At 44.9% G+C, this 24181-nt stretch overlaps 1 protein-coding gene across 2 annotated transcripts; it reads left to right on the forward strand.

The window, feature by feature from the left end:
- Positions 1 to 26: 26 nt before the first annotated feature.
- atn1 (atrophin 1) lies at positions 27 to 17626 on the forward strand. 2 transcript variants are annotated; one of them, XM_060921099.1, is made up of 10 exons: positions 27 to 196; positions 3467 to 3553; positions 4489 to 4590; positions 5179 to 5289; positions 5472 to 7987; positions 8265 to 8493; positions 9985 to 11293; positions 13515 to 13643; positions 13823 to 13958; positions 14050 to 17626. In XM_060921099.1, the coding sequence occupies exons 2-10, from the start codon at positions 3527 to 3529 to the stop codon at positions 14081 to 14083; spliced, it is 4593 nt and encodes a 1530-aa protein (XP_060777082.1). In that variant the 5' UTR covers positions 27 to 196; positions 3467 to 3526; the 3' UTR covers positions 14084 to 17626. The 2 variants fall into 2 exon arrangements, with proteins under 2 accessions (XP_060777082.1, XP_060777083.1); XM_060921100.1 differs by having other exon boundaries at positions 9988 to 11293.
- The last annotated feature ends 6555 nt before the right edge of the window (positions 17627 to 24181 follow it).

Genomic DNA, 24181 nt, shown 5'->3' on the forward strand with positions numbered 1-24181 from the left:
GAGAAGAGAAAAGAAACAGGGGGGAAAAGCCCAGGGAAAGATTTGCATGATTTCGCAAAGCGTTCATGATGGGGAGCTCGTGCGTGCACGCGCCGCATGCGTGTGTCCGCGCGTGCGTGCGGTAGGAGGAGAGAAAGACGCGAGGGGAAGAAAAGAGAGAAGGAAGGAGGGATTCGGCATCGCAGCGCGAGCCTAGGTAAAGGAGAAGAGGGGAGAAAATGGATGGATACTCCCCCCCCCCTCCTCCTCCTCCTCTCCTCTCCTCTCCTTCTGCTCTGTCTTTGTGTGCGTGCGTGTGCGTGCGTGTGTATGTGCGCGCGCGCCTGGCTGCCAGTGTCCTGTGTATGTCCTGTGTTTCCACTCGAGCTCGCGGAAGAATGTCTGCCTCTGTGTGTGTGCGCGTGCGCGCGCGCTCGTGCGTGTGTTCTATTCGCCATGCTTGTGCGCGAGATGGCAAAAAGGGGCCATGCGATTGCTGCTGCACGCGCGCGCTGCATTATTGTGTGAGATCCAGAGGTGGCCTGCGTCCAGCGGCAGCGCGCGACCCGTTCAGCGTCACTGCAGAGCTGCAGAATGCATACAAAAGAACACGCGCGCGCCTCACAGACAGACCTCTGTGTGTGTGTGTGTGTGTGTGTGTGTGCGCGCGCGTGTGCATGTAGACTGAGCTATAGGTTTTATTCTCGTGTGTGTGTGTGTGTGTGTGTGTGTGTGTGTGTTTGAATGCTGCATGCAGGCCTGCCACCTCTCTCTCTCTCTCTCTCTCTCTCTCTCTCTCTCTGTGTGCATCTAGACTGACCTATATTATTTATACTTGTCTGTATGTTGGTGCATGTGTGTCATCTAAGCTGTATTATATGTTTCTGTTTCGAGCTGTTTGTCATGTTTGCCCATGTGTGAGTGTGTGTTTGTTCATGTCACACACACACACACACACACACACACACACACCCGTGCATGTGTTCTCGATGAAAATAAATGAGTTAGACGTGCTGCAGGGAGTAATATTTAACCTGAAACATATCGGGACGTTACGTTTTACTTGGACGTATGTCCACGTCTGCAGCCAAGTCTTCCTGGCAGAAGTTTTGTGCTAAAATATCCCAATACTTAACAGAATTCTCAGTGTCATCAATCTTCACAAGAGGCCCTGAACCACGGGCCACAAAGCAGCTCGAAAGCCTTGCTGATCCACCACCATATTTTCTTTCGAAAGTCCTTTGGTCTAAAATGCTGATCGCTTAAAAGGTTTCGGGGTCTTCTGACCACGACACATGATTCCAACTGTGGCTCACATGTTGTGGCTTGCTCTCATGGCGTCTTTTGTGCAAAGTGTGTTCCGGAGATGGCATTATTTGCACTGAATATTTAATCTGTCAACCTTGCCATTCTTACTGAGAGTTCTTGTGGATAATAGTTTGTGTTAGGAGAAAAATTGATGTTGGAGATTTTAAACACTTGAGGGGTGCCAATAATTTTGCTTCTGACTGTATGCATGTGTCTGTGTGCAGGTATATAAATGTGTGTGATTTCAGATGAACGTATATGAGATTCTTAAACATACAGTTGTTCAGTTTGACACTGTGTGTGTGTGTGTGTGCTGTCAGTGCTGGGGTGTTAAGTGTATTAATTATCATGCGGGCTGTGTTCTATATATAGTCTCATACTCTATAAATAGTGTGTTTGTGCGTGCTTATGAATGAAACTCAAGGCCTCAAGGTACCTTTCTCTGTGTCTCTTTTCCTGTCTCTCTTCTTCCACTCACTGAATGTGTGGTATCAAACACACACGTTGTTATTATTATTGTTTTCAAATTAACTTGTTTCATGGAGCTTCCATGACATTGAGTTTAACTATAAATGATTAAAATGCCAGTTTTTAATGAATTAAAAAAATCGTAATCATTGGCACGTTGTTAATAATCAAATTCGAGGTGGTTACAGTAACTCTGTTTCGCATTGAGCTGCATCATTGATTATTTTCCTTGAACAGCTTGCCCCAAAGGGTTTTATTTATTCCATATATGGTACACGAGCTGGCATCCTCAAAATGTTTCCCAAAGAAAACAGCAAAACAACCAAATGGGAAACGTGTTTTAGAAATTCACACCACTGATTATGAGACCATTTCTTTCATTCTAAAGAAGACTCGAGTGTCCAGTATACTGAATGTTTCCTGGAGAGAGAAGGAAGTGAATGAAGTCGACCAAAGACACACTATCAGGCCAAAAGTTTGTGGACACCTGCTTTCCAAACCCGTATAACAACAATAATAATTTATTTCAAAGCGTTTCACAGTCTCAATGCTCGAACAATAAAAATAATAATAATGATATGAACAAACAATAAATTATAATAATAAAAGCGTATGTATGTATATTAGAGTTTACATGTATTCAAAACTTCTGAAAACAAATTCATCAAAACAAAGATTAGTATTCAAATCGTAAGAAAGTTATAATAATTAAAAAAGTAGTAATATTCATAATTAATAAAATTGTTCAAAAAGTAATGTCTTGAAGGTTTCATATGAGTCAGCTTTACGAAGGGACAACGGAAGCTTACTCCATGGTCTTGGTCCAGCTGATGAAAATGCTCCGTCACCGTAACTTTTGGTGCTGGTCCTTAGAGTAGCCAGGAGCTTCTTGCCATTCGACCTCAAAATGCAAGTGTTGGAATATACGCGCAACGGTTCCTCTCAGTATGTCGGCGCGAGTCCATGTAGACCAGCATAAGTAACTTATACTCAATGTGGGCATTTTTGGCAGCCAGTGTAGCCTCTTCAAAACATTGGTGACATCTTCACCATGTTGAGGTCGTGTTACAATTCAATTTAGGACACGTCGGAGTTTCTTGAGCTCATACTGTGGCAGACCATAAAGCAGGCTGTTACAGTCATCCAGCCTTGATGTAACGAAGGCATGGACCAACCTCTCAGCAGTTGGGTGATCCAGGTACTTTCGAATCTTGCTAATTTGACTAAGAGCCGTGAAGGAGAACTTTCTGAAACTGTTGCCACAAAGTTGGTAGCGCACAACTGTAAAGGATGTCTTTGTAGCATGACAATTTCCCTTCACTGGAACTCAGAGGCCCAAACCTGTTCCAGCGTGACAATGCCCCTGTGCACAAAGCCAGCTCCATTAAGACTTAGTTTGTCAAGATTGGTGTCAAAGCACTCGAGTGGCCAGCATAGAACCCTGACCTCCACTCCTCTGAGAACAACAAGTACATGTGGGTATGATGGTCAGGTCCACAAACATTTGGTCATATAGTGTATATAAAACAATATATGCCACCTTAGCTGCTGTTGCTATCAATGATGTATCTATCCATTCGCGATACTGCGATGTGACTAAATGTAGAGTGATTCCTGGTTCGCGCACACAAACTGAGAGTGACAAAGGAGCTGTGTTGTTTAAAGTATTTAACATTCTTAGCTCTTATGTGTTGTGTCTGTGTTTTTACAGTATTTAATCCTCTGAGTGCTGTGTATTGTGTGTTAATCGCCCGATGGAAGAAATGGAGCGATGAAAACCAGAACTCACAAAGAGCCGGTGAGTTCAGGGAAAATAATGCTGCATTCAGAAATTTTGCTTTCATTGTATTTATGCGATGTTTCCACATGAACTTCCCCCCTCATTTAAAAGACTATTTGTGAACGCCTCACAGATCGCAAATTGTGACACCAAATCCAATGGAACCAGTTGGATAAGCAGTCGATGCTAACCTGTTTGTTCTACCTGTTTGTCCATCCATCCATCCATCCATCCATCCATCCATCCATCCATCCATCCATCCATCCATCCATCCACACTGTATATGCGTTTGTCTGTCCATCCATCCATCCATCCATCCATCCATCCATCTAACTCTTTATCCATCCATCCATCCATCCATCCATCCATCCATCCATCCATCCACCTGTTTATCCAGCCATCCACCTGTCCATCCATCCATCCATCCATCCATCTGTTTATCCATCCATCCATCCATCCATCCATCCATCCATCCATCGACCCATCTATCCACCTGTTTATCCATCCATCCATCCATCCATCCATCCATCCATCGACCCATCTATCCACCTGTTTATCCATCCATCCATCCATCCATCCATCCATCCATCCATCCATCCATCCATCCATCCATCGACCCATCTATCCACCTGTTTATCCATCCATCCATCCATCCATCCATCCATCCATTTATACATCCATCATCCATCCATCTACCTCTTTTCCATCAATTCATTGACCCATCCATCTACCTGTTTATCCATCCATCCATCCATCCATCCATCCATCCATCCATCCATCCATCCATCCATCCATCCATCCATCCATCTACCTGTTTGGCTGTCTATTTCTTGATACTGGACTCAGATTCAACTCAACTGGACTCAGCTATCCTCTTGTCTACTTGAATTCCTAAAATGTTGAAATGTTTGTTTAGACTGATGACCCCCCCTGCTGTTCTCTCTTCTTCTCAGATGCCCGTACGTAGTGGGCGAAGGCGAGGTGGCAGTGAGGAGAGGAGGGGGAGACGTCCACATCCTAGCCCATCTCGAGCAGAACGAAATGAACGACAAACAGTAAAACACTCTCATGCTTTTCCTTTTTTTTTCCGATTTTTCTGTGCTATTTCATACTATCTCACTGTTGTCTCTATGCTTCATTTTCCCATCACAACCTGTTAATCTGTCATTTTTTCCAATTCCTTTCTACAATAAAACAAACACAATGAAACAAATAGGAAATGCATGGAGTTACAAATGTGAGTTTGAATACGACGATGGGTCTTAATGCATTTATAAAGGGTTAATAAAGGTGAAAGTTAATTCTAGCTAAGCTCATTAATTCGCCGTAATCAATTTTACCCTAAGCACCTTTCGTACCTGCTAGCGATCAAAACCAGAGCGTGCCCTTTGCACCACCATTTTGCTTTTCGCCTTCTTGATGATATTACTCTGTATACCATTGTCTCTTTTGTCACCTTCTGGTCTCCTCTCTTAAGTTATATTTGTTTTCTTTTTTCTTTCATTGTTGAATCTATTCTTATCCAGTCTCATTAATTTTTCACATATATCAGACTCAGATTACACAAAGAGAAAGTGTTTTGGACTTAAAGGAAATTCGTGAAGAACATTCAAAAGTAAAATAGCATTTGGCATGTTGAGCAGAGAGCTGCGGGAGAAGAGCTTGGTTGCTTTAACAGACGTTCACAAGGACAGGATTCATCCGAAAGCGATGGAGAGCGGACTATTCCTCCACCGAAGAGACAGAAGGTCCAGGTACCATTTCCTTCTTATCTGTTTTTTAAAGCTTGCAGTTTGTTTATAAAAGGTGGGAAAGTGACCAACTGATTTTCACAAAACAATAAAAAACAGTTTAATCACTCTGTCTGTCTGCCTAAATATGCATCTATGTTTGTACGTATATGTTTGATTTTTAAAAAATTTTTTTTAACTGCAAGGACTCTTCGTCCAGTGCCCCAACATCAACCCATTCAACTGGCACAACAACCTCAGCACCGCATCCAGCTTCGTGCAACACCCAGTCACGGGAAAGTGACAACGAGGATGGCCAATCACAAGGCAGCCGCAGCTCAGCTGGAGGAAGCTTAGCCAATAGCAGCAGTAGTATTAGCAGTGGGCGGGATATCGATCAGGACAATCGATCCTCTTCGCCGAGCCTCTCTGGCTCCCCGTTGGCCAGTTTGGACTCTGAATCAGACTCACCGGATTCACCAAAGCAAGGCGGGAAGGTGAAAGAAGGAGCGGTGCCTAAACCGGGAGGAACAGGAAGGGGGAATGACACTAGTAGCGGAGAATGTCGAGACACTGAGGGGGGGATGGAGGCGGATTTATCTGTATTGAAATCACCATCGTCTCTTTGTCCTCTGAGTGAGAGCGGCAGTGCCAGAAAATCCTACTTTTCAGTTGATTCTAAAATAGCACCCAAAATGGAGTTCTCCAGTGTTGTTGGCGACGAGGCATTACATGGCTGCAGCCGCAACAATGTCAACCCCAAAACGGCCTCTCAGTGTGGAGGAAAGATGCTGGTTAGTGGAGCAGAGTACCCCCATGGAAATCCCAGTGTCAGCCATGCCTCCTCCTCTGCTCTTCCACCTCCACCTGCTCTGAAGCCTCTTGAGGCAGGACAAAGTGCTTCTGGTGATGTTAAAATGGAAAAAGTTGAGAAATGTGACAAGGCTCCACCCTCTCTGCTTCCACAGGCCACCTCCTTGCCTCAACAGGCCCCTCCTCCTCGCCACACTCATCACTACAGCCCTACTACGTGGTCAGGCAGTGCTGTTTCCACTTGCCCTGGAAACTGGGGATACACACGTTACCCAGGTGTCCACCATGCACCTGTGCAACAGCAACAATTGCCTTCTGTCTACAACCCCCCCTCCTCCACCCGTCACTCATCCCATCCCCCATACCTGCCACACCCACACCCACCCCACCCACACAGGGAGTACTTGCCTAGGTATGGCAGTCCAGCCGAGCGGGACAGGGCCACAAGGGACATTGCAATTAAAGACGGAACTGGTGGTTCTAGTGCACACAACAGTGCTAATCTGGGAAGTGACTTTGTGACTCCTGTTCCTGGACAGAACCGAGAATTTGGAGCACCAGGCCGAGATGTACCACCAGGGGCCAGGGAATTCCGTCCGGGATTCCGGGAAAGGGACGCACTGAGAGACTTCTCTTTGCAGAATCAGAACCAGCAACACGTAGCACAGAGCCGGGACTTTGGACCTGTCGGGGCAAGTGGGGCAGGAGGTTCGGGTGGCTGTCACCCAAGAGATAAGGAGGGAAGATGGGGAGAGTTTGCAGGCCAGATAAGGGAAGTAGGTGTCAACAGCAACCCAAGTAATGTCAACCAAGCAAATGTTAGCAGTTCAAGCTCAAGTTTACCATCCAGTTCTCCACAAAACAGTTCAGCCACCCAAAACAAGGACTTTCCGTCTACGCTGGAGCAGGTGGGGCAAGGGCATCAAGGACATCAAGTCCCTGCTGCGGGGTCGGATCCTCCCCCCACCGCGCACTTCCTAAGGGAATACCCTCCACCAGAGCCCAAGGAGTACCCTCCAGCAGGGGCTCAACCTTCTTCTGCCCCTCATCCTGGTTCTTCCAGAGAATACCCAAGTCCCACCAGACTTGCTTCAAATATGGGTCGGGATTTTGCTGGAGGGCCTGCCGTGTCCCACCCACACTATCTGGTCCAGCCAGGCCTGACTAGCCAATCTAGGGAGAGGGAAAGAGAGAGGGAGAGGGAAAGAGAAAGAGACAACAGTGCTCCATCTTCCATTTATCACAATCGTAATCACCCACCATCTCTTTCTCCTTCCTCATCTTCTTCCACACATGGACACCAGCCTCCTGCTGCATATCCCGCTACTTCACACAGCCAGCAGCCTTTTCCATCATCCACACTTCCACCTAGTCAGACTCGTCCAGGGCAGTACCCTTCATCCAATCAGAGTCCACCCACTACTCTCTCTCCACTTCCTAGTCCATCGACAAATCAAATGGGAGGATTTCCCCCATTCTCATCAACTTCTGCACCTTCTGCATCAGGTGCGGTCACTTCCTGCCTGTCTGGGTGCCGACCTGCTGCTTATCATGGCACTTTAAACAGTCACACCCCTTTTGCTGGTGCCTACCATGGGAATAGTAACCATAGCAGCACCGCAGCTGCCAGCAATCCAAATAGCAACAATAGTGCTAACAGTCACACGCAGTTGCATTCGCCTACGCCCTCCAAAATCCAACTCTGCAATCCTGTTGCTCCACCCAGCAGTGTACCTGCTGGTGCAGACGGTCAATCCGAATCATCGTCTTGTTCGTTGCCGCCACCTGTCATAAAGGAGGAGCCAATAGAAGAGAGGGAGGAAACTGAGAGTCCACCTTCTGTGCTCAGAAGCCCCTCGCCTGAGCCAAAGGCTATTGATATTCCAATTCACGCCAGCCAGTCTGCTCGGTAAGACAGCTATGTGTCTTTGAAAATTTTCCATAAGCCTCAGTAACTTAATCAGCATTAAGCATGTGCAATTACATACCACACTGGATAAATGGATGGGGAAATACAATCAGACATCCTTCTATCTGACAGACAAGGAGAAGATACCAGTTTACTAGCTTTAATAATTTACAGATTTTAAATTTTAACAAGTTCTTTACTTTATTGTAATTTAATAATGATGACAACAAAAGTGATAAATTCGGAAATTTGTGTGGTTTTATTTTATTTTTTTTAGGTTCCACAGGGTTTTAGATCGTGGCAATGGCAATTCCTGTGCTCGCACTGATGTCCTCTTCATCCCTCTGGACGGATCTAAACTCTGGAAAAAGAGGAACGAGGCAATTGAGCGAGCCAGGCGAGAGGTGGAACAGAGAGCTCGTGACCTGAGAGAGAAGGAGAAAGAACGAGAGAGGGAGAGAGAGCGGGAGCGAGAAAGGGAGAGAGACCTGGAGAGGCACTTACAGGTGAGGAACAGAAAGTGGCTAGAGATGTGTAGGTTCAGCAGAGGGAATAAATTCTTGACTATTCATCACATGACTTGTTCATTAGCAAAAATACGCAGTATGTTTTTCCTGTAAAACCTTGTCATGTACATCATCTGCGAACTTTTCAGCACAAGATGAGAACTTGGAGCAACAGATACTTCATAACATCGATTTACCTGTCCATACTGACAGTGTCTGTTTCCTTCCTTCTTGCTACCTGTAACATTCTCCTTAGTTATCGGTCCCAAACACTTGACTATACGAAGTATCACGAACAAACTACTATAATTTTCGGGTGCAGCATTATTCATTCGTTCATCTTCAGCCACAGCCACTTTATCCTGATCAGGGTGGTGGTGGTTCCAGAGTCTGTCAAGGGAACATTAGGCATGAGGTGGAAATACAATCTACTTGGAATACCAGTCTATTGTAGGGCACCGTATGTACACGTTCACACACTGATTGACACATAGGGGCGATTTAGGGTCACCAGTCCACATACCAACTTGTTTTTGGGTGGTGGGAAGAAAAAAGAGAACCTGGAGAAACCCCACGTGTGTTTGGGGAGAGCATGCAAAACTGAGTAGCAGTGGAGCAGTACTTCCTGCGATGCCAGATGCTAATGCATGGAAAGCCTACAGCTTGTAGTAGCCATCTGGCTGACAGTAATCCCAGGTACACAGTTGAACTTGGTTTTATGCAACCTGGATGGAAAATATGTTTAAAAATTTCATTGTTGAAATCCACAGTTGAGCCAAATTTAAGAAAGCAAAAGCAACCAATACACGATCACATCACATCACATCACATTATCTCTAGCCGCTTTTATCCTTCTACAGGGTCGCAGGCAAGCTGGAGCCTATCCCAGCTGACTACGGGCGAAAGGCGGGGTACACCCTGGACAAGTCGCCAGGTCATCACAGGGCTGACACATAGACACAGACAACCATTCACACTCACATTCACACCTACGGTCAATTTAGAGTCACCAGTTAACCTAACCTGCATGTCTTTGGACTGTGGGGGAAACCGGAGCACCCGGAGGAAACCCACGCGGACACGGGGAGAACATGCAAACTCCGCACAGAAAGGCCCTCGCCGGCCCCGGGGCTCGAACCCAGGACCTTCTTGCTGTGAGGCGACAGCGCTAACCACTACACCACCGTGCCGCCCCCAATACACGATATAAGTGTGAAAACACTAACATGCATTGAACGCATTCAAAATTCACTCCCCTTCAAACACTGATGAAGGGTGTCCTCCCCATCCTCCTTCCTCAGTCGATGCCTATGAATTAAGCCAAAGCGTCGAGAAACAATGAGATGAGATGAGAAATTTTCACTAACCACATATGCAAATGTAGGAATTGGCTACAGTGGTCTTGGGAACATTTATAAACCAAGGGTATGTGAATCGGGAAAGATTATTCTTGTGTTTAAAGCTCTGTTTTACTCTTTCTCCATCTCTCAGCAGAAGGACAGTAACCCTGGAGCCGTTCCCCGTCAGGGCTCTTCTCTCTTCTTCTCTCCTTCCTCGTCTCTTCTCCTGGATCCTTCTTCCTCATCCTCCTCTCCCTGCGTAAACCCCTCCCACCACCCTGCCCACCACCCTGCCCACCACCCGACCCATTCAATCCACCCATCCCATGCCCACTCTCTCCATCCTTCCCTCTCTCATTCCATTCCTCACTCCCTTCTTTTACCATCTGTTGGAGGTCTCGGTCCATATCTTGGGCCTGATACACCAGCGTTGAGGACGCTGAGCGAATATGCCCGTCCGCATGCAATGTCACCGCTTGGCGCAGCCAATCGGGCTCCACCCCATTTTCACCCCCACCCCCATCCGCATTCGCACCCTCACATCCACCCCTCCCTCTTCCTGCCCCAATTCCAAAACCCCGCCCTTGCTCATCCACATCAACTTCCTGCTGATGCGGCCACCGCTGCGGCCATCCTTGGATTCCTTTATGGAACCGGCTTGGAAGGAGGCCACGGCCACCCTGGGGCAGGGCCGGTGGCAGGGCCCGGACCGGGCGGAATGGCAGGGCTAGGGGCCGGCCTTGGAGGGATGGGGTTTCCGCACTCTGTGACAGCTCACAGGGAGCGGGTGAAGTCAGGGTTTGACTTTAAAAGTGAATTTGACTCACATACACACTCTCATTCACACTCCTTACTGCTAGGAGGTGGGGCTGGTGGTGGAGGTCCAACCAGCGATGTTGCCCTTTACGGGACTCCTCCACCTCCAGCTCCGCCCCCTCAAGCCCTCGCTACAGTTGCAAGAAATCCGAGCGCTGTCCCTCAGCCTTTGTCAACCCCGCCTACTTCTTCATTGTTACCACCTTCCCTACCGAGCCATGCCCCTCCCACTGTAAACCCTATAGGTCCTGCCCCTCCCCCTCCTCCACCTGCTCCTCCCCCGCCTCCTCCTGCACCCACGGCTTCTTCTCTCCATCACCCCTCCTCTCATTCCACCCACCCCACCCAGCCCCCAGCCCCTGAAGGTTACTCTGCACCAAGTCGGACTCCACCTAATACCGAGAGAGCAAGGAGCGTGGAGAGAGAGAGGGAGAAGGAGAGAGAAAGAGCACTGCCGGGTGGAGACAGAGAAAGAGGAGCCCCAGCAACCCCGGCTGGGGGCGGAACTTCAGGAGGAGGTGGGGCATCAGGAGGAGGTGGAGCAGGAGAGTCTCTGGGGCGACTACAAATGCTAAACGTGACTCCACATCATCACCAGCATTCACACATTCACTCTCACCTCCATCTACACCAGCAAGATACAGGTAACCAAGTGGTAATAAAGGTAAAAAATATACACATATTTTTGTACGTACTTACAAATAATTGAAAATGTTTGAATTTAGCAGGCTCCTGTTGACTGTGTACAGCTTAGGCTAACAGCATTCTCTGTGGACAAATGGCTAATGTTAGTTTTACTAACCAGAGCAGAAACACTGAAAGATGCGAGTGAATTGAGAGTTTAACTTTTTAAAGAGATTTAGTTCCTTTCGATGTGAAATGGCTGATACGTGTAGTATGTCAAAACATAGCCACCCTTCAGTTTTTCGTCACGAAAAATAGTGCCAGTTTGTGAGCTAAAATGTGACGAGTCATGGAATCCACGGACACATGTCGGCCGAAACGAATCCGAGAAAATCGCAAAAGAAGCATTAATTAATTAATAATTAATTAAAAGAAGCATTCATTAATGAATAATTAATTAATTAATGCTTCTTTTGCGATTTTCTCGGATTCGTTTCGGCCGACATGTGTCCGTGGATTCCATGACTCATCACAAATGCTAATTACTCATCGATATAAGTTTGTTAAAACAAGGAGGAAAAAATTGTTTCTTTCAGACTGAAAAACCGCATCTCACATATAAACACTGACGTTAGCTAGATATATCCACAGCTAGCATTACTCTTGAAGATGCTAATGTGTAAAATATAGGAGGATTTATCATGGACAGAACCAAAACCCGGAATTATTTCACTTAAATTATCATGAAAATGGAAGATGACTCGCATCTAGCAACAATGTTAGCTCGCAGGCTAGCTGTAACTGTTTATCTAAAACATTAAAAACAGGAAAATACTGTACGTAGAGCTATTTAAAAAATAATTTCAAATATCCATCCATCCATCCATCCATCCATTTTCTACCGCTTATCCGGATCCGGGTCGCGGGGGTAGCAGCCAAAGCAGAGCAGCCCAGACTTCCCTCTCCTTGGCCACCTCCACCAGCTCTTCCGGGGGAACACCGAGGCGTTCCCAGGCCAGCCGAGAGATGTAATCTCTCCAGTGTGTCCTGGGTCTGCCCCGGGGTCTCCTCCCGGTGGGGCATGCCCAGAGAACCTCCCTTGGGAGGCGTCTAGGAGGCATCCTAACAAGGCGCCCGAACCACCTCAACTGACTCCTTTCGATGTGGAGGAGCAGCGGTTCTACTCTCTCCCGAATGACCGAGCTTCTCACCCTGACTCTAAGGGAGAGCCCAGCCACCCTGCGGAGAAAACTCATTTGGATCCGCAATCTCATTCTTTCGTTCACTGCCCACAGCTTGTCACCATAGGTGAGAGTGGGAACGTAGATGGACCAGCAAATTGAGAGCTTTGCCTTTTGGCTCCGCTCTCTCTTTACCACAACGGACCGGTTTAGCAGACGCATCACTGTTGACGCTGCCCCGATCCGTCTGTCCAACTCCCGCTCCCCCTTACCTTCACTCGCGAACAAAACCCCAAGATACTTAAACTCCTTCACTTTAGGTAGCAACTAAAGTGACCTGACCCGGACTTGGAGGTGCTGATCCTCATCCCAGCTGCTTCGCATGCTGTAAGTCATAAGTTGACAAAGCCAACAGGACCACATCATCCGCAAAAAGCAGAGATGTGATCCTGATGCCACCAAACCGGACACCCTCCGCTCCTTGGCTGCGCCGAGAAATTCTGTCCATAAAAGTTATGAACACAACCGGTGACAAAGGGCAGCCCTGGCGGAGTCCCACATGCACTGGGAACGAGTCCGACTTACTGCCGGCAATGCGAACCAAACTCCTGGTCCGGTCATACAGTATCCGAATGGCCCGCAGTCGTGGGCCCTGAACCCCATACTCCCGAAGCACCCCCCACAGGGCACCACGAGGGACACGGTCGTAAGCCTTCTCCGTGTCCACAAAACACATATAGACCGGTTGGGCAAACTCCCAATGTAAAATATCTGTACGTTTCATTTTAAACAATCTGTAAATTGTTTTTTTTTTTACTGTAGAAAAATATAATCTTAATCTTGATTGAGGAAACCAACTTCACTGGGGGGGAGGTGATTTCTAGAGGGGTCCTCCAAAATAAACATAAACGTATTAATGTAGAAAATATTAAGAACTAATTACAAAATAATCACGAAATCCATCTACATATTTCAGATGTACTTTATAGGAAAAAAGATGCGATTTCAGCACTGCTTGATTATAATTTTTTTTTTATTTTCCCCTATATATATTTTACAGCACCCAGCAGTGTGCACCCGCTCATTGATCCGTTAGCGACGGGAGCTCCGTTACCAAGGCTACCGTATCCAGGATCCATCATCACACACCCGCTCACTGAGAGCGACGTACTGCGACAGCAACTCTTCGGTAACACACAGCTCTTAAAAATCAAAAAAAGGTTTCCTTTTATTTTCTGAGATGAGAAGTTAGTTAGGAATATCCAACAATAGTGTGTGTGTGTGTTTTAAGGTGTGAGTGTTTTGACTATTAGTGTGTAAATGAGCTGCTAAAAAGCTGTGCAAATGTGTGTGTGTGTGTGTGTGTAGGTGCTCCGTTCCGTGATTTACCCCCCCACTCCTCCATGCATCATCAGAACGCAGAGCTACAGATCCAGAGACTCGCACTGGAGCAGCAGTGGATCCATCACCATCATCACTCTCTCACACAGGAAGAGTATTACAGGTACACACACACACACAAATGCAGAAAAATACACCCCGCATAGATCCAGGTACTTCATTTAATACTATCCTCTGTTTGATCTTCATTGCAGCCACCTGAAGAAAGAAAGCGACAAAACGCTGTGAGCGACGAACCAAGCGACAGAGAAACACGGGAAAGTGCAAATAAACAAATGAAGGAAGTGACAGGAGCGATCGAAAACTCTTGACACACAGCACGGTTACAACAACACGACAGCAGTCCGACAGTCTGAGTGAACACTACTGACACATCACTTATTAAACACTACAATAATATTAGCTCACAATACAGTACAATGCATTCTGATTGGCTAAGAATGACGACACGTAATTAACAGTTATTCCACGAAATCGAGTCGTACATGAGCTGACAGCCGATGAGGCGCGTAGCACCGAGTCGGCTATAATCCATGTACGACGAGATTGAGTGGAATAACTGTTTTATTTGATCCATATTCACTGGATTTTGAGAAACAGAGCATTTTTATTTTTTGCAAATTCGAGAAATAAAAACTTTCTACAAAACGTCCGACAAAATCATTTCTGCTTCGAATGTTAACCCTCTCATGATATATTTGCCCTGTTGATAGTGGGCGGGGCTTGCTGAGCGATGAACAAGATTTTTATCTGTAGCCTTTTAACTAAAATGGGGCAGTCGAGCAGTAACGTTAGTCCAACACAGTAGCAGAGACGCTTTCACATAAAGGCAGCAACAGCCACCGTCAAATCGTACGGTTGGAGTCTTGTTCTCAGACTCGACTCGAAATTTTCTTGAATGACTTGGGTTTGAACACTGGCGACTCGAGGTTTAGTGACTCGACTACAGCACTGATGATAATTCTTGAAAAATACAAAAGGTACGTTCGTACCAGGCGGCACGGTGGTGTAGTGGTTAGCGCTGTCGCCTCACAGCAAGAAGGTCCGGGTTTGAGCCCCGTGGCCGGCGAGGGCCTTTCTGTGCGGAGTTTGCATGTTCTCCCCGTGTCCGCGTGGCTTTCCTCCGGGTGCTCCGGTTTCCCCCACAGTCCAAAGACATGCAGGTTAGGTTAACTGGTGACTCTAAATTGCCCGTAGGTGTGAATGTGAGTGTGAATGGTTGTCTGTGTCTATGTGTCAGCCCTGTGATGACCTGGCGACTTGTCCAGGGTGTACCCCGCCTTTCGCCCGTAGTCAGCTGGGATAGGCTCCAGCTTGCCTGCGACCCTGTAGAAGGATAAAGCGGCTAGAGATAATGAGATGAGATATACCACAGCTGTGTAAAATATGTCAAAAATAGTTTTCGATTGACTGGTAGGTGAGCATGTTCTGTAAACATCATTGTTTCCATTGTGGCTTTCTGGATCCTACAGGTGGTATTCAGACCTGGCGACTTTGTCGATTGTCACACGGAGACTGTTTTATGATGTTTCCAAAACATGAAGACGTCTATTTCCAAAGTAGTGCCTGAATATTTAGCTGATGAGAGCTAATCGACGAGAGGCACCGAATACGGTGCTGCAACAGAGACTGGAAGAGGAGAGAGAGGAAAAAAATAACCATAGAAAGTCATTTTCGACAGTTTATTTACCGTTAATGAGGTAAACAAACACAAGTGTCTCTGTAGAGATCCTTTCCATGTTGCCAGACATGGAATATAATAACGTTATGAGCCAGTCATTGGTGAAAATTCGCGGTTTACTTTGACACAGATTATCGCCGCATCAGCTTACGTTGTATAGCCGTTTTATGGATGATGCTAAAAGCATTCTTCTCCATCGTTTTTGTCCCTGGTATAAATTTGGATCCTCAAAGGTGGTAGAATAGAGTCCTGGTGAGAAAATCCTAAAGTTTCCATTTAAGTCCAAGATATACGGTGGTGGGCGGCACGGTGGTGTAGTGGTTAGCACTGTCGCCTCACAGCAAGAGGGTCCGGGTTCGAGCCCCGTGGCCGGCGAGGGCCTTTCTGTGCGGAGTTTGCATGTTCTCCCCGTGTCCGTGTGGGTTTCCTCCGGGTGCTCCGGTTTCCCCCACAGTCCAAAGACATGCAGGTTAGGTTAACTGGTGACTCTAAATTGAGCGTAGGTGTGAATGTGAGTGTGAATGGTTGTCTGTGTCTATGTGTCAGCCCTGTGATGTCCTGGCGACTTGTCCAGGCTGTACCCCGCCTTTCGCCCGTAGTCAGCTGGGATAGGCTCCAGCTTGCCTGCGACCCTGTAGAACAGGATAAAGCGGCTAGAGATAATGAGATGAGATATACGGTGGTATTTGTGGAGCAAGATTTTTTTTAAATTTAGACGCTTAAGCCTGAAAAAACATTCGGTGATCAGGGAAAAACAAGCGGACTGATAAAGTGGATTATATTTTGAGGGTGAAGTATGCTGTTCATTACAACACAATGACAATTCAAAAAAAAAAAAAATTAGACCAATACAACAGTGTACAAATGATCAGTCAAATAAATACTGAATATTTAAGAGAATATTTAACAGGGGGAAGCCCTCATGGTTAGAGAAGCAGCTTTGGGGCCAAAAGGTTGCTTGTTTGATTCCCTCAACCAGCAATAATGGCTGGAGTGCCCTTGAGCAAGGCACCTAACCCCCAACTGCTCCCCAGGCTGCTCTGGGTGTGTTGTACGTTGCTCTGGATAAGAGCATCTGCTAAATGCCACGAATGGAATGGAATGGAATGGAACAGTTATTCCACGAAATCGAGTCGTACATGAGCTGATAGCTGATGAGGAGCGTAGCACCGAGATTGAGTGGAATAACTGTTTTATTCTATCCACAATCACTGGATTTTGAGAAATGGAGCATTTTAATTTTTTGCAAATTTGATAAACAAAAACTTTATACAAAACGTCTGACAAAATCATTTCCACTTAGAATGTAAACAAACCGGCGAAATGACAGGAGCAATTTGCGAAAAAGGTGAGAATAATTTTTGAAAATTAAAAAACAAACAGACAAAATGATACGTTCTTACGATCAAATACTTTCATTCCGTAGTTTGTTGCTTTTTTATTTTTATTTTTTGGGGTTTTGTTTTCGAGTAGAGTTTTTATTTCGTCCTCGGTTGGTTCAGCAACACGCTCCGCCATTTTGTTTTTCTCGACTCCTGGAATATGAGCTGATATCCTAGTAGTAGAGTACCCAATCAGATCGCGCGATTGCTCATATCCAGTGAATGTGGATCGAATAATAGCTTAATATGCTGTACTGACATGAATATCTCTTTCCATTGCTCTTGCAAATTGGTCTCAATTTACAGTTTAGCTTCACATTATTTGGCTGCAATCCTGTAAGCAAATAATAATAATATGAAAAAAGGACAAAATCCTTTCTCAATTTAATGTATAAGTCCTCTTATTGCTAATTTTTCATGTGGAAAGTCCATGCAGTTTAGTTCGTACCATCGCTTACATTCTAGTCGCTGTAAATAATCCTTCCCTTGTTTTATCTTGAAGTTAATACAAACCCCCCCTCAAAAAAAACCCCTTGCAGCCACAAAGAACACAGTTCTGTCTCGAAGACTTTCATGTGGTGGAAAACCTCATGTTTATAACTGTTTACTGAGACTGTTTACAAAAGCATGGACACTTGGGACTTCTTTTTTTTTGGTTAAATAAACATCTCCTTCAAGAAAACGTCACCATAATAGAGTTTATGAATGCACTGTAAAAAAAGAATAGTTGAGAATACTTGAAATTTCAAGGCAACAGTCTGCATTAAGAATTTTATGTTTTGCCAATGATGTGCCCATGATAATCCAAACTATGATAAAACTGTTATCTTTATTAAGAATTCTTAATTAAGTCAAGTTTCAATTCCTCATTCTGCCAACATAGATTTCTCTTTTTGCTGAACAGTGGCATTCACAGTAGTACAAAAAGGCAATTGAGGTTATCAGACTTTTTTGGGGGGCTTTTTTCACCTTTATTTGGATAGGACAGTGTAGAGACAGGAAATGAGCGGGAGAGAGGGACGGGGAAATGACCTCGGGTCGGAATCGAACCCGGGTCCCCGGATTTATGGTATGGCGCCTTATCTACCTGAGCCACAATACCATACCCATGACGTAGGTTTTAAAAACTTTATTTCAATATTGAAGTTTTGTAATTGTGTAGAACAATGAAAAAAGGCATGTATAGTTTAATGATAAATTGTGATAACCTCGGGGGCGCCGTGGCTCAGGTGCCATACCATAAATCCGGGGACCCGGGTTCGGTTCCGACCCGAGGTCATTTCCTGATCCCTCCCTGTCTCTCTCTCTCCCACTCATTTCCTGTCTCTACGCTGTCCTATCCAAATAGAGGTGAAAAAAGCCCCCAAAAAATCTAAAAAAAAATTGTGATAACCTCAATTGCCTTTTTGCACTACTGTGAATGCCACTGTTCAGCAAAAAGAGAAATCTATGTTGGCAGAATGAGGAATTGAAAATTGACTTAATTAAGAATTCTTAATAAAGATAACAGTTTTATCATAGTTTGGATTATCATGGGCACATCGTTGGCAAAACATAAAATTCTTAATGCAGACGGTTGCCTTGAAATTTCAAGTATTCTCAACAATTTTTTTTTACAGTGTGGTATGTTTTTGTTTGCTGAATCATATCATGATTTTAATCCATTTTTAAATAGACGTAGTGCGTCATAAATACAAGTCCCTACGACTTGGCTGGTGCTCCAGCAGTGATAACGTATTAAAACGATTAAGACGAGCGCACTGAGATAAACCTGTGAGCTGTCTTGCAGCTGGAGCTACAGTCGGAGCTTCACTTTCTGACCAGTCAGAATCGAGACTTCGCCAGAGCTGTGGTTTATGCGGTTGATGTTTGGGCATTAAAAGTTACCTTCAGAGAGCATTCCGTATATTTTCTACACAAACAAAAACAAGACAAAAAAACAAACAAACCCCGCACTTTTATAATTACTCATCATCCCAGATCACTTAGAAATACCTGGGTTTTTGGAAAACCGATGACGAATTTATCCTGATAATGAAAAAAACAGGAAATTAGTTTTTACGAGAAAAGCACTTATCAAGAAAGTCGAATCGTCTGCAAAGTTCTGTCTTACCGAAAGGCATTCGCTATTCATTCTTGTCGACAAATCCTAGCGAGCGATGCTATTAATCTAGGTTGTTTATTTAAAGAAGCCCACGTCTCTGTGAATTGTTTGTAAACCGTGTCGAAGTTTGCCAAAGCGCGAGAACACATTTCTAGCTAATAATGTCTTTGCCTAGCTTGCTAGCTTGGAAAGCTCTGTCTACATGTCATGTCGCTGCATTATGGACTCAAATGGTGAGATTTTTATGTCAATTCTTTTTTATATTCTATACTAAATACACTCACCGGCCACTTTAACAGGAACTTGTTCTCGATTCTAAGATACCTGTTCTTCGCAGGAGCGGAACCCAGTGCGTTCTTCTGCTGTTGCTTTTCTGCTGCGATGCTTTTCGGCTCACCACGGTTGTAAAGAGTGATTATATGAGTTGCTATAGCCTTCCTGGCAAAAAAGCTTGAACCAATGTGGCCATTTCCCTCTGACCTGTCTTATCAATAAGGCGTTTGTTTTGTTTCCACCCACAGAACTGTCGCTCACTCACTCGCTCGCTCACTCACTTGATGTTTTTTGTTTCTCGCACCATTCTGTGTAAACTCGACAGACTGTTGTGTGTGAAAACCCCAGGAGATCAGCAGTTTCTGAAATACTCAAACCAGCAGTCCATCTGGCTCAAACCGACACCCATGATGCCACAGGAAAAGAAAGTCACACAAAAATTGAGATCACAATTTTTCTCATTCTGATGTTTGAACATTGTGAACATTAACTGAAGCTCTTGATTTGTATCGGCATGATTTGATGCATTGTGCTGCTGTCCAGGGATCGGCTGATTAGAGAACTGGATAAAACAGAACGGCAGGTGGATGGATGGATGGATGGATGGATGTTCCTAATAAAGTGCCCAGTGAGTGAAGAATGCATTGTACTGTATCAAGTAAAATAGTATCGTTACATTAATGTCAAAAAAGAACACCTTTAGAAACTGGTGTGTATCAGAAGGGGGTATTTTTTCCCCATAAAGTATACAATAGTGTAGTGGGAACTTCAGTAGTGTGCACTCTGTCACCTATCGAGGACTTTAATGGGGACAAATGTTTGATAACTGATGTAAAAAACAGTCATATTAGTGCACTCAGACATTTGAGAGCCAGCGACTTTAAATCAGACTTTCTCTTTTTTGTCTTTGCATGTAGCTATAAACAAATAAACAAACAAACAAACAAAAGCCCTAACATTTGAATTTTTGGGCTGATACTTTAAAAAAAAAGTACTTTTTTTCTAGTGACTCGCTCCGAGGGAGTGAGTGTGTACTCGAGTGTGCATGTGTACTTACACTCCGCTCTCATACACCCTTTCTTTGTAGTATTGTTCTTAATTATTATTATTATTATTATGATTAATATCAATGTTGTCAATGTTTGTTAATAATTATGTAATTATATAAGCATATTATTTTGTGTTTTACATATTTTTTTACATTTTCATGGTAACTTTTATTTCTTTTTTTATTTCGAATTTTACTTGTGGGGGAAAACAATTGCAAGATTCCAATTGAAAGGTTAAAAATAATCTGGAAATAAAACATTTTTTTTTCCTAAAGCTGTGTTTCGTTTGGAGTTTTATTTATGTGCGTTTATAACCTTGATGCAATATTTGGGACAAGATAAATATGTTTTTTTTATTTCATTTTTTTCATTCAGAATTATATATATATATATATATATATATATATATATATATATATATATATATAAATATATATAAATATATATATAAATATAAATATATATATATATATATATATATATATATATATATATAAAACACAGCCAATTATATTATACATGAAAATATTTATTTGCTGTGGTACAAGAGAAAGAAAACGCTTTAGTGTGCTAACAGTAACTCTGCATGACACCACCACTTATTTGATTATTTTCCTCTCACTGTACTCCGCCAAGTGATTTATTCCTTAAAAGGAATGAAAAATCCAGATAAAGTCCAGCTGTATACCCTAAACCACACCCTTTTACGATTACAAGCTGGCAGACCCAAATAAATTCAAAGTGATATTATTCTTTAAAAAATTAAAACCTAATTTTGCGTGACAGGTATTTTATTTATTTGTTATTTTTCATATTTTATAGATTATATTCCTGTGATAACAGAAACAGTATGTTTTACTATTGTAGTTACCAGCTAAGATCACTAGGTGGCGAAAGGTGCATTTTGCAGTGGCATGGTAATTACAAGTACTGCAATTCCTGAAGTACATAAAAATGTAAACAGCAAATATTAAGAAACAGAATGAAAATTGATGAAAGTAACTTAGAGGGGGAAAAACAGGGCTGATGTACACAATAAAAATTCTTGCCATTTTTTAAAAAGAAAAAAATACATGTAGGTTAGGTTAACTGGTGACTAAATTGACCGTAGGTGTGAATGTGAGTGTGAATGGTTGTCTGTGTCTATGTGTCAGCCCTGTGATGACCTGGCGACTTGTCCAGGGTGTACCCCGCCTTTCGCCTGTAGTCAGCTGGGATAGGCTCCAGCTTGCCTGCGACCCTGTAGAACAGGATAAAGCGGCTAGAGATAATGAGATAATGAGAAAAAAAATACAGAATTTATTTCTCCTAATTTTCCAAATTAAAAAAAAGTTATTTATAAATGTTTTATATGTTAATGTATTAATTTATTATAGATATATGATATGATGTTGGTGTTGATTATGATGACAATTATTACATTGTTGTTGTTATTATTGCCACCATTTTGTTGCTAACGCACACTGACAAAAAGATGACGAGAAAGGTGGCTTTCGAACCTCTCAGTGAAATCGAAGAGAGCCGAGTCGAAGCATGCTCGAGTTTGCAGTGATCACTTGGTGAAAGGTTTGTATTTCCCTCTCAGCTCTGTCCTTCGTGTTTTCCAAGTACTTTTCTTGCTATGTGTTGTTATTTTACAGAACTTTTTTGAGTCACAAAGTGCCGAAGTCCCCAGCTCTTACTTTGTTTACCCAGCCGTACAGTTACAGTATGCCGTGATCACTTCTCCGTCTTGTTTAACTAAGATCCAGGTCTTTAAAGGGGTTTCTGATGATCTTTGTGAATGATTTACCTGAGAGATAAGAGCCGACACAAGTGAGAATCAAGCCAACTGTTGTTTGTCTACACTTTAGCTTCGTTGTAAAGACGTGAACGAAAATCTTCAAAAAAAAAAAAACGTACATGTAGTAATCCCTGATGTGGGTGGAGCACAGAAGCACGGCAGGCGAGAGTTCATGTTCACACAGACACTTTATTTTGCTATCTATCATCAGCTATTCAGCTTCTCTCACTCACACAGTCACACACACACGTGTCCGGGGGGGGGGGGGGGGGGGGGGGACTCTGCTCTCCCCCTCCTTTTATCCTCCATCCCTGCAACAAAGAAACACACATTAATTGACACCAGGTGTAATGACTTAGCCACTTACCTTCCCTGACTCCGCCCTCCATTCACAGACTGCTGCTTGGCCACGCCCCCGCTGCCACATACCCCCACCGCTCGACTCAGGCCGGGGAGCCATCCGGCCTGAAGCCGACTACCCCCCCGACGGGACAGGAAGTCCGCCACCACCATCTGTGCCCCCGGCCTGTGGATCACCTCGAACTTAAATGGCTGGAGAGCGAGATACCAACGGGTGATCCGCGCATTGGCATCCTTCATGTGGTGGAGCCACTGGAGGGGCGCGTGGTCCAAACAGAGAGTGTAAGGGCACCCCAGCAGGTAGTATCAGAGGGCAAGGACCGCCCACTTGATGGCCAGACACTCCTTTTCAATTGTGCTGTACTTGCTTTCGCGCACTGATAGCTTTCGGCTGATGTACAGCACGGGGTGCTCCTCACCCTCCACCTCCTGGGACAAAATGGCCCCCAGCCCTCTGTCCGATGCATCAGTCTGCAAAATAAAGGGGGGGGGAGAAGTCAGGGGAGCATAAAAGTGGCCCCCCACACAGTGCAGCTTTTACCTCAGAGAAGGCCTGTTGGCACTGCTCCGTCCACTGGACCGGATCTGGAGCCCCCTTTTTAGTGAGGTCAGTTAGCGGGCTGGTGACATCCGAATAGTTAGGTAGAAACCTATGATAATAGCCAGCCAGCCCCAAGAACCGCCTCACCTCTTTTTTGGTCTTGGGCCTCGGGCAGGCCGCAATCGCTGCAGTCTTGTTAATTTGGGGACGCACCTGCCCATGACCCAATTGGAACCCCAGATACCGTACTTCCACCCGCCCAATCGCACACTTTTTTGGGTTAGCTGTGAGGCCTGCCCACCTCAGCGACTTTAGAACGGCCCTCAGGTGTTCCAAGTGCCGCGGTCAATCATGACTATAGATTATAATGTCATCTAGATAGGCAGCCACGTAGGCAGCATGAGGGTGGAGGACCCTGTCCATAAGCCGCTGGAAAGTAGCGGGCGCCCCAAACAACCCAAAAGGGAGCGTGACAAATTGGTGTAAACCAAACGGTGTGGAAAAGGCCGTTTTCTCTCGGGATAGAGGAGTCAAGGGGATCTGCCAATATCCCTTTGTTAGATCCAGTGTCGAATAAAAGCGAGCAGTGCCTAACTGATCAAGCAACTCATCAATGCGAGGCATTGGGTACGCGTCAAATTTAGACACCGCGTTGACCTTTCTATAGTCCACACAGAACCGGACCGACCCATCGGTCTTGGGAACTAGGACCACTGGGCTGCTCCAGTCACTGTGGGACTCCTCGATTATGCCCATTTCGAGCATGGCCTTGAGTTCGTCCCGAACTACCTCTTTCTTGTGTTCGGGCAAGCGGTAAGGGCGGCTACACACTACCACCCCCGGGGGCGTTTTGATGTGGTGCTCTATGAGGTGCGTACGACCCGGAAGGGGTGAGAACATGTTGGAAAATTCCTTCTGCACCTTGGCTACCTCCGTGAGTTGGGTCGGCGAGAGGTGGTCTCCATAAGGGACCGGAGTGGTCAGAGATGTTATCTTTTTTACCTCTGGCCCTAGCTCCGCCTTCTCTGGGACTACCGACGCCAACGCCATGGGGACCCCCTCATTTCAGCATTTTAAAAGGTTGAAATGGTAGACTTGCAGTGCCCCACCCCTATCCGTTCGCTTCACCTCATAGTCGACGTCCCTGACTCGC

The sequence above is a fragment of the Neoarius graeffei genome, chromosome 5 (assembly GCF_027579695.1).
Source record: "Neoarius graeffei isolate fNeoGra1 chromosome 5, fNeoGra1.pri, whole genome shotgun sequence".
Taxonomy (NCBI): Eukaryota; Metazoa; Chordata; class Actinopteri; order Siluriformes; family Ariidae; genus Neoarius; species Neoarius graeffei.